The 11,147-nt window shown below is 31.9% G+C and overlaps 1 protein-coding gene across 2 annotated transcripts; it reads right to left on the bottom strand.

Annotated features, from left to right (window-relative positions):
- Positions 1 to 1,018: 1,018 nt before the first annotated feature.
- LOC145123558 (kinesin-like protein KIN-7D, mitochondrial) lies at positions 1,019 to 8,946 on the bottom strand. Of its 2 annotated transcripts, XM_079058765.1 has the most exons (25): positions 8,206 to 8,946; positions 7,987 to 8,084; positions 7,778 to 7,867; positions 7,598 to 7,650; positions 7,462 to 7,527; positions 7,126 to 7,179; positions 6,929 to 6,988; positions 6,708 to 6,786; positions 6,547 to 6,614; positions 6,407 to 6,463; positions 6,214 to 6,318; positions 6,024 to 6,128; positions 5,806 to 5,913; positions 5,585 to 5,716; positions 5,330 to 5,497; positions 5,079 to 5,237; positions 4,837 to 4,974; positions 4,632 to 4,751; positions 4,447 to 4,497; positions 3,789 to 3,836; positions 3,521 to 3,667; positions 2,390 to 3,070; positions 1,782 to 1,914; positions 1,564 to 1,683; positions 1,019 to 1,471 (listed from the first exon to the last, which is right to left on the bottom strand). In XM_079058765.1, exons 1-24 carry the CDS (start codon positions 8,559 to 8,561, stop codon positions 1,598 to 1,600), a joined length of 3,162 nt encoding a protein of 1,053 aa, XP_078914891.1. In that variant the 5' UTR covers positions 8,562 to 8,946; the 3' UTR covers positions 1,019 to 1,471; positions 1,564 to 1,597. The 2 variants fall into 2 exon arrangements, with proteins under 2 accessions (XP_078914891.1, XP_078914892.1); XM_079058766.1 differs by lacking the exons at positions 7,778 to 7,867; positions 7,987 to 8,084; positions 8,206 to 8,946 and having other exon boundaries at positions 7,126 to 7,220; positions 7,598 to 7,651.
- Between the last annotated feature and the right edge of the window lie 2,201 nt (positions 8,947 to 11,147).

The following is an 11,147-nucleotide window of genomic DNA, read 5'->3' as shown; positions in this document are numbered from 1 at the left end:
AGAATAGAGTATGGTTGGAGATAAAACACTATTTACCCTATTTTTTATTCTATTTGTTAAGGAAAAATTTGAGATGGTCTAAGCCTTCTTCTAGATTTTGTACTCTTTGGCTGAGATTTCCAGGAGCCATACTCAGATACTTTGATACCAATTTTTATGAACCGACTTAACAAAAGGAATTCAACGCAATAACGGATGATAAAAAAAAAAAAAAAAAAAAAAGTTTCTTTCTATCGATTCAAAACACTCAAAATATGTGGATAAACAAAAGTAACCCTAATGCTTACTAGAATTTCAAGAGTCTACTTGTCTCCAAAATGGTTTCCACATCCATAAAAGATGTTTGTACTTTGTACCTTATTTCTCCGCCGACTTAAAGGATGATGCACTAACAGAAACACAAGACAAAATTCCTAATTTGCCCTCCACTACCAAAAGAATCACCAGCTTATTTTAGCTCAATTTAATTAAGTGTCTTCCATTTCTACCTCTTCTCAATTATGTGAAGTCTATTGTAGTTGTAGCATGATCCTTTTCAAAAGATATATGTAATGGCATCAATGTAAAACGTAGTTACAAAAAATGAAAAGACACAAGTGAGATTTTATATTTCCTTGACATATATGACCTTAGGGCTTAGACCCATGCATTGGATTGGTATTGAACTCTTTTAGATCTTGTCAATGTCAACAACCAATAATATGGATTGTTAGGTGTTTCTCAAGAATGGACAGATAGATAAATTAAATTAAATTTCTATTTTCTAGGTATGGAGTTGGATGCCCATGCATGCACCAGTTAAGTCAAATGAATCATGAACATTTCACAGATTGATTCTTTGATAATCAAAATTGTATATTTGTAGGTAATTTAATAAAAACGAAGGGTGGAGTCCAATTCAATGTTGAAACTAGTTTATTTGCCATAGTCATAAGATATCAAGGTCGCATTTATTCTGACAAGAACAAGATTAGTAAATGAATAATCAAAGATCTGAATTAGCATAAAAGCTAGAAAATGAATAAACATGATGCATTTTTACTTTTGCATAAAAAATACAGACTATATAACAAAGTACATTTATATGAAACAAACATTCCTCTGCAACCTACTACACAAACCAACCAAAAAGAGAAGCTAAAAAAATAAAATAAAAAGAGTAAAAGCTAGAGTAATAATTGTGGAGGGGAAGGGTGGGAAAAAAGGAATTGGCAGTACAACCAACTAATGTATTATATATGACAAAAGGTCAAAGGTTTGACCTCCGTTAGTTTCTATTTAAGAAGATATTCTAATTTTACAATCCATTTGGAAAAGAGAATAGAGCAGTAGTATACCTTTTTCAACACTAGTAGTAGTAGTAGTAGTTTACATACAGCTTGACCAATTAAAGAATGACACCCACTAAGCAACACAAAATATAACCAGGCAGCAGGTGAGGGTGAGGGTGAGGGTGAATATTATCACAAATCTGCATAAAAAACCATATAAATATTAGACAAATGAAATGATATCATCATCAGAAACAGAAAGCAAGAGTTGGTTTTGGTATATAAATAATACCTTGGAGGGAGGGGAGGGGGGTAAAATGCAAATATCAAGATGTGAAAGCAAAAATTCTATCAGCAATCTTGGCACGGCAAATTGGACACTCGGAACACGCAACTGAACAAGATTTACACACTGCAAAAATAAAAATATATATATATACAAAAAGATTAGATTTAATTTTATAGAAGGTAATGAGTAATGTATGTTGCATGAAAAGCAATGGAGCTTACAGCTAAAATGGCGGCAAGGAAGAAGCATAGTTGTAGTTGGTGATTCGAAACATACTTTACATACATGAGAATTCGCATCACCATTTCCATTATTGTAATTTAGCTCTTTCTCCTTCATCTCTTGCATTCGAGCCTGTTCCACATTCATTATATTATTAGACACACAATCTCCAACCCAATACCAAAACTACTCAATTTTTGCATCAAATTTATTTGGTGTTCAGCTTTTTTTTTACATTTTCAATGTTATATATATTTTTAGATTATTTAATTGTATAATATGAAATTTTGAATTTAGTAAATATTTATTACTTGTAACCACTGTTATAAAAATACCAATTAATCCCTGCGTAAACGATTAGTGAAGTTGTCGAAACCGATAACATCTTGAAAAAGTTTTATCTCAATAAAAACTATTTGAGGAAGTATTAGTGTTGTATTTATTTAACTGATTTACAATTTACTGGAGGTGCTCCAAGTATTATATGTTTTTTTCTAACTTATAATAGGTGTTTGATTACTAAAGGTCACCAGAAAAGTAAAAATGGGTTCTAAAGGCTTAACCATTTTGGATGGTTTTAGAATAATAATAATAATAATAATAATACCTTCAAACGAGCAACAAGGGGCTCTTCCTTTGGCACATCATTCACAACATCCAAAACTTGCCTTTCTTTAAGAACCTGATTATTGAAATCACCATTTTCCATTCTTACTTCATTCACATTTTCATTTCTCTCACTATTAACATTAGCATCAGTAACAACTTGTCCTCCTCCTACTCCTGCTTCTCGTTTCAACTGAGCAACAAGAACCCACATATTCGCCAGATCATTCTCCAACGCCCCTTCTTTCTTCTTCAACTCCTCAACTTTTTTCCTATATTCATCTTCTATGATTTCCTTTTCAGCCAAAGCAGCTTCAAGGCTTGCTTCCCTTTGTTTCCTTACATTTAGTTCCCTTCTCAGATCTTCTGGGTCAAGGTCAAAGTCATTGACCCGACCAGATAACGACCGTCCGTTTCCGTTTCGACCGGATTTTGTGGTGGTGTCATTGTTATATTTTCGGTTATTACTACGAGCTGTGACTAATTCTTTTTCAAGTTTTGCATTTTGTAGCGAGAGTTTGGTGACTTCACCAGCTAGATTTTTTAGTTCAACAGCTGCAGCAGATGCTAGTTCTTTTGCGTAAGATGCTTCTTCTGATAGCTTTTGGTTTTGTACTGATAATCCACTGTTTTCTTCTACTATATGAATGTGCTCCAGTTTTAGTTTCTCATTCTTTACCTCCTGTTCAAAATATACAAAACAATAAAAAAACTATTACGAATAATTACATTTTTGGTCCTTAAAAAGTTTTCTTTTGCAATACATGTCCTTATTTGAGGTTTTTGCAGCGATTTTTGTTCCTTGTTACAAGTAAAATGACTATGATTTGGGACCAAAATTGCATAATTTAGCTTATACTAAGGGACCAAGAACGTAATTACTCTAAAAACTACTAGAGTAAATTACATTTTTGATCCCTGAGTATAATCAATGTTTGCAAATTTGGTCCTTATTTGATGTTTTTGTTACGTTATTGGTCCAAGTATAGCCGATTTTTGCAATTTTGGTCCTTATTGTAACATTTTGGACTTGGTCCCTTAGTACAGTTGATTTTCGAAATAATCGAGGACCAAAATGTAATTTACTAAAATTTATTATTCCTTCTAACTTGGAATTAGAACCTGAAATTACCTGCATCTGAATTTTCTTTCTTAACTCGTTGATGTATTCTTCAGATACATTCTGTCCAGATGATGACTGGGATTTCTCACTATTGGCTGCAGCCAGTTGTTGTTCCAGCAGTGTGATTCTCTCTTGCAGTTCTTTATTTTCTATACACTGTAACAAAACAAAGAGTAGAAAAGAATATTTTAACATGAATGTATAATTGAAATAAAGAGTACAAGTGGATATTTTAAGACAAATGTATTGTTGTAACAAATGAAATCTCCATATATACCTTGGTCTGCAATTGTTCCTGGAGGATGCGATTGTCTGCTGACTTTATCTGTGGATATAGAGAAACAAAAATCATGAGTGTATTATTGTAATGATATTAATTAAAATAATAAATGCTCTAATAAGACCATCTCCAACCCATAACACCTTTTTTGCACCAAAATGATGTAATATTTGGTGCAAATAGTGATTCGTCTCCATTTTTTACACAAAAAAGAATATTCCAAATATATAACTTTTTTCTAACTTATATAGATTTTTAAATATACTCTTTATACATATTAGCTTTTGACCAATTAGTCTTGCATCTTTGTTGTTACAATAACTTTATAAATTATATTATTAAACTATTATATATAACCGAATTAACTATTATTCTATTGAAACAAACGTTTTGTTAAATGGAAAAAATTACATGTATAAATTTGAAACATAAAGAGTATATTTAATATATATGATTAGTTAATATCAATTTAACAAGTTCAGATATTAGATTTGAAATATAACTGTAAAATTTTAACTAAATAAAAATCTATAAACTCAAACTTGAAAGACCAAATTGTACAAAAGGAATAGTATAACACCAAATTTGGTGCAACAAATGATGTTGGGTTGGAGTAAAATGGTATAAAAAGGCAAAACATAAAAAGCATATGTACCTCTAACTCAAAACCCTTTTCATCACATTGTGTCATCAATCTCATCATTGTCTAAAAACAGCACAAAGAAAGAAACATTTGTAAGTTGCAGATGAATATATAAAATTATAAGCTTTTAGATATCAAAGAAGATACGAATGAATTTAAATATTAATAAAAAAATGAAAACTGAAAAATGAGACTACCTGCTGCATATCAGCCAATGATGTATTAGAAATTGAAGCTTCGTTACTTTCAATAATCTGTTTCTCCAAGACCCTCATTTGCCTTCTCTTTTCTTCAATTTCACGTTCCAAATTTTCTATCTGTAGAAATATAAATACTTATCCTCAAATCATATGGCAAAATCTCAAACAATTTATTTTCATAATTTGTGAAACAAAGTAGTACTTGAGTTTTTGAGCTTTCGGGATCATTTGCAGACTGTTCCAGTAAACGCTTCATTGTACTTGAACTGAATGCTATCTCTCCTGCAAGCATTTTAACTTGCTCCACTAAAAGATCCATCTGATCTATCGAGATTACACCCTATAAATTAAAAAAATATATATAAAAAATTAATTAATTAATACTAACATCTTTAGACAAAAATATTTTATACATGAATTGATAATCTTAAAACATAATGTTACCAGTTTCCCACCACCAGCAAGGTCACCCACTTGAGTTGACTCAGTGATAGTGCTACCTGCAGCTGATAAGTTACTGGAATTTCTTCTGTGTTTGAGTTCATGAGACATTTCTGATGGAGTATCATTCAGATTATCACTTTGCAATAGCAGAGAACTATTCTGGAACATATTTATAAACAAAAAAAAAAGCCATTAATCTCGAGTTCTATAGATATATAAAATAGTGAAAATGAAAAAGTCATGTAACTTACATCCTCCTCATTGGCAGAGAAACTCCTTTGATGAGTTAACCCAGGAATTGTGTTTTTTGAAGAAACAAGTATTAGTTTCGTGAGCCTTTGAATTCTACTCATTAAAGCTGCTTTAGCTTCTTCCTCTTCCTCCAAGCGTGACTGCATCTTTACTTGTCCTTCTTCTAACTATTAAACATATATAAATCAATAAATCTGTTTATTCTTTTAATAAACCCAAACCATAAATATAAATAATAAATAATAAAACAATACCTTTTGTTTTAAGGTCATTATCTCTTCGGGATTAACACCTACAAGCATCCCACGTCTTAACTGATCAAGCTCTTGTTTGAGAACTGATATTTCTCTTTGGTACTTCTTAATCAAAGACTTCTCATCAATAATCTGGAAAATTAAACTGTGTTAGTATTACTATTTTGTTAATAAAAAAATTCTGAAAGAGATATTAAATGTTAATTTATTTCATAGCACACCTTGTTCCGAGAAGCATAGATTTCAACACGCTTTGCCCTGCTTGCAAATTTTAATGTATTGTGTGTCTCCTCCATGTTACTAGAAGCTGGAGTTATGGTGCAGATAAGCTGGTAAGATTTAAAAAAATATAAATAAATAAAGTGATTTATCAGGTGTAATGCATATATTTAATTAAATGTTTGTTACTAATTATGATTTATTTATAGTTTATACTTACTGAAACATGTCCATGGCCACTCAATGAGGACTGTAGTAGGCGAGTAAGCTTGGAATCTCTATATGGAACATGAGAAGCCTTCCCCTCACTAAGCTTCCCAATTACCTGCAAATCCAGTTGAAATAAATTTCCTAAACAAAAATAAATAAATAAATTGGTCAGCTACAGAAGCATAAATAAAAATACTTACAGTTCCAAGGGTTAGAAGACTTTTGTTAATGTAAGATCCTTCCTTTCTCCTCAATCCAGTTGTTTCAGTTTTTGAGCTTTCTGATCCCGCAAGATCAATTAGATTCTAGAACAAATTAGAGAAAACAACATGAATAGATGATACAACAGTAATAAAATTATGTAAAGGATATCAAAAGATCAAGGGTACATACAAGTTGAGAAAATATTACTCCATCATACTCATCACCATGGGCACTGCTTTCAATCATCTGTAAATTCAAATACATGTTTCAAAGATAAATTTGTAAAAAGTGGTTGTCAACAGAATAATAAGGTAGATGTTAATACATACCAGAGTAAATATTGTGTGACTACGGCTACTAAGCAGATTAAAATTATTAGAACCAACATGGCGATGTTCTGTATAATATAAAGAAAGTTAATCAATATTAAAGATAACAATTAATACACAAATATATTATAGGGAAGGAAAGATTCAAATTTCAACAGTACCTTCACCAGCAGCAATAAAAGAAAGGGCATGCCCAGGGGATAAAACAACCTCTTCCTTTATACCCTCAACGTATGTACCCTATTAAGAAAATAAGTAGTATGATTAAGAATACACACACATACATTTATATATAAAGCTATACTTAGGGACCAAGATGGAAAAAAAAAGATTAAAAAAATCAACTTTTAGAACTAAATTGTATATAGTTTACTGTAGGAACCTGTGCATCTTCTCGAACACGCAGATTTTGTCCAGTTGGATCGAGCAAATCATTGATGACCTGGCAGAATAGTATAGGATAACAAGATTATATAGGTAAGCTTCAGTAATGACATGATACTGGCTGTGAGAAGTGCATAATGAAGTGAATTTGCTTCTTGATTAATTTGCAAGTGCTCATCTAAATGTGTTACTAACCTCATTGTAGATCTCAAGATATGATACTCGCAACAAGAACTCCCTTCCTGGAGTCTGCAATGTGAATATAGAGAGTTTATTACTCATATGTGCTCCTGAAATGTCAATAATAAACCAAGTGTGGCACAACTCTGTACATATATCAAATACACATACACATACTCCAATACACAAGTATAACCACATACATAAAATGACACTGAAGGGACAGACTCACAGGCAAGAATAATTGTTACATGACTTGCATCGCAATCATGAACCAAAGGGATGTTACATGGGTGTATGTAGTTGCAATGCGCTTCAAATCTTATTAATATGGTGTTGAGAAACACTTACATCCTGAATAATGCTGAAAACATCCTTTATCGCCAGTGGTATTATTCCAGGAGAATGGTGATCACCCTGCAAAGATCATTGAATCAGAAATATCCCTTGAAACTGATAATATCACAGGAGTAGCAATTTCTCTTACGTGCATTGTATGTGTCTTCCCACTACTTGTAACACCATAAGCAAAGACAGTGCCTGCATTAGCAGTCTTACATTAGCTCGGACAATTAGTGTTTCATCCAATCTCTCATGAATCAGAAATAACAAACTAGCAGGGAATGAATGCAATTGAATTAGTTAATTTGATCTACTTCTAACGCACCGTTTACTCCTTCCATAGCATTCTTCACAACAGGTCGAGCAGCTACTTCATACACTTCCTGAGTGACAGCAGAGGGTCCAAAAACTCTATCTGTCATGTCATCATAAACATAATTAACAGTATCAAATATGGATTCCAATATTCAGTTTTCATCATCATATACATTCTCTTCTGTTTCCTTGATTAATGGAGAAAGCCATATTGCGTACCAAATGCATAGGAGGTCACTGGATTGTACTCGTTTCGAACAAGCTTATCTCCGTCAGCGTACCAAGAAATCTCGTCTCCTCTCTGATACTCTCGTTCACTACAATATCAACAAATTAGATATTATGTCACCGACGTTTTCTCAAAACCCTAACTCACCTAAAATCGAGATTAGGTATAGATCTAAATTCAATTTTAGATCCATCAATAAATCAAATTACCTCAATGGCCGAAACCGAATCGTTACAGAAATGCTATCACCTCCTCCCGATCTCGGCATACCATCAACCGGCTCTCCAATAAGCTCATCAGCAGACGGAAAACCGACCGGTGACCGGCCTCCGTAACCTCCTTTGGAATACATCGAATCCGACCTAGCCACACCAGGAGTAATGGATCTGGAACCGTAACCGTTACCAGAAGCCCCGTAGAACGACGTAGTTGCGGAAGAGGAGCAGGAGCGAGGAATGAGCTGCTTATTAAAAGAAGACGTTGATGAAGAGGAAGAGAAAGGAGTTGATGGCTTCCGGTGGTGGAAAGGTGAACTACTTCTTCCTCTTGATGAAGAAGTTGCCATTTACCGATCCAGCTCTCAAATTAAAGAACCAATTGGAATCCGCCAAATATCAAGTGAGATACAAGTATATGAAAGAGAGAGCTAGAGAGAGAGAGGGAGAGAGAGAGGGAGTTGTCAGAACCTCACATGGTGATTAGTTAGTAAAGTGAATGACATTGTTCCAATATTTTTATGCTGTGTGAGTGAGAGAGAAGGTGTTCTAGAGAGAGAAAGTAACAATGTGAGTATCTATACGTATAGAGAGAGAGAGAGAGAAAGTGTGTGCGTGTGTGTGAGAGATAGTGAGTATATCTTCTTCGTTAAGACAAAGAAGAGAGTTGCAGAGAGTGAAGAGAGAGCAAGAGATCCCTAAAATGAATAGAGAGAGGTGGGGAGGAGAACGATGGAAGGATTTCTTTTTCCTTTTTTTATTGTTATTTTCAAATTTGAGTAAATTAAAATTATATAAAAATCTAGGCAAACTATGCCAGATAGTGAGGAATTTTATTATTTTATTATTATTCTAATCACAATAAATTATTTTTTTTACTGATTTAGGTCATATATAGGTTCTTAGATTAGTTGTTAGCATTTATTTTGGATAATTAATTTCATACATTGTTTTTAACGTAATTTGTCTATTGATTTGCTTCCACATGATATTTAACATTTATTGTATAGTTTTGTATTAATTATTATTATTTTAATTTTTTTTAAACAATAGATGATATATTAGAAACAAGCAAAAAGCTTGAGCAAAATTATATGAAGGAGTTTAGGATAAGGGATGAGGTCCAAGCTACTCATTCAGTAACATTTAGATCTACATTTAATCCAATTAAAGGTATTAATATTGATATCATCCGTAATTAGCACAGTCGTCCGTCTCTCATTCTTGAACATAATAGCATTGTGCGCCTTTCAAATCATCCAAAGAGTTGTGTAAACTAACGACAACCGCAACTTTTGCATCCTCTTAAATCTGGCATTTGTCTTAAGTAAATATAACAACTCTTCATAAGAAGGTTGCCCCTGAAGGCAGGAAAACCAATTGATCAACCAACTCCATAAAATCTTGGCAAAATAGGAACAAGAAAAGAAAACATGGTTTGTGCTATCTTCTGGACCTTTGACATAAAGGGTAGATAGTAGACAAAATTTGGATCCCACGCTTGATCAAATTCATAGAGGTGGGGATTTTGTTTTTGAATAGACGACAAACAAAGCAGTTGATCTTTAAAGGCACCCATGTCACCCATTCGAAGGTTCTCGGGCTATTCACATTGGAGTCATTATTCATCAAATCACGAAGAGACTAAACAAAGAAATTCGTTTTATCATCACCCTTCCAAAACCACCCGTCATATTCATCTGTTTAAAGTCATTTAAAAGATTAGTCAAAACCGAGAGTTGTTATAAATAAAAGTGTAAAGATTTGCTTACTAACTTCGCTACCATTCTATTATTTTCTTATCACCATTAACAACTTTTATTTTTCAAAAATATGGAAGGGTTGCCATGAGTATAATTTAGATTATGCTCGTCAACTAAAAAAATGATACAGGTGACTTTTTTTTGATATTTTTTAAGTTGTTATATTTTATAAACTACAAAATTACTTTTTATATGATATTGATAAATAAACTTTCAATAATAGGACATATATGTGGGTGTATAGATATATGTGGGCCCACACAATAAGGTTCAAGTAAGATCTCTTTTTTTTTAAATTCATCATAATATCATTTTAACAAGTTCCAAATATATTAATATTAATTATAAAAATTTAATCTTCTATATTCTTATTTATGTCATTTTACATATATCAGTCAGTTTTAACAAATGTCTTTTTTATTAGCTGGTTTATCAGTTTAAAGTTAGCTTTTTAGCTATTTGTCAAACATAGCAAAAAAAAGTTCTCTCATCCACATAAACAACCAACCAAATTTAAATTTTAACTATTTATCGACCTAACATGGAATATATAATATGTGAGAGTCTTAATTAATACAACTATTTAGATAATATGTTTATTGAAAAAGTTATAAAAAATATATCAAAAATCATGTTTTATATATATATATATATATATATATATATATATATCATGTGTCCAGGTCATGTTTTTGAGAGCGAGTTTGTCGTCTAACTCGATCGTCCATCTTTTTCTTCTTTTTGCTTTTTTTCCCCTTCCAATAGATCGCATGTGACCATCGACATGGTTTTATATTACCCGGTTAAACTTATATTAGTAATTAAAATGTCTATAGTTTTTTAACATATCATTTTATATATTCTTGTTTAAATAACAACCGTGTTGAGTTAAGGGGATAAATATTTTGTAAATTCTTATGTTTATAAGACCAATAATATTATATCACGTTTAATTTTGTTTAAAACAATTACAACTATAAAATCTCAAATTAGTTTTGAAGTGCTTTAATTTGAATATTAGACCCATTAATAATATTTTCAAAATACATGATACAAATTATAAAAACTATTTGGCTTTTTTTCTATTAAAACCGGACAATGATCCATACTCCATGATGGACGAAATTTATTATTAAAAAAAGCAAGCAAAGCTTTCCCTTTTTTAGATACACA

Source organism: Lactuca virosa, chromosome 7, assembly GCF_052849685.1.
Source record: "Lactuca virosa cultivar CGN04683 chromosome 7, Lactuca_virosa_CGN04683_v6, whole genome shotgun sequence".
Taxonomy (NCBI): domain Eukaryota; kingdom Viridiplantae; phylum Streptophyta; class Magnoliopsida; order Asterales; family Asteraceae; genus Lactuca; species Lactuca virosa.
Note: the sequence above shows the minus strand (reverse complement) of the source record. Positions and strands in the feature narration are given on the sequence as shown.

Bases quoted from the DNA above. Each gene is read 5' to 3' on its own strand.
- LOC145123558 (XM_079058765.1), bottom strand. From the start codon at position 8,561: ATGGCAACTTCTTCATCAAGAGGAAGAAGTAGTTCACCTTTCCACCAC. The intron at 6,319-6,406 runs GTATGTACCCTT...AATTTGTTCTAG, and splicing joins GAGTAATATTTTCTCAACTT to AATCTAATTGATCTTGCGGG. The intron at 5,498-5,584 runs GTATTGTTTTAT...TATGTTTAATAG, and splicing joins TAATGACCTTAAAACAAAAG to TTAGAAGAAGGACAAGTAAA.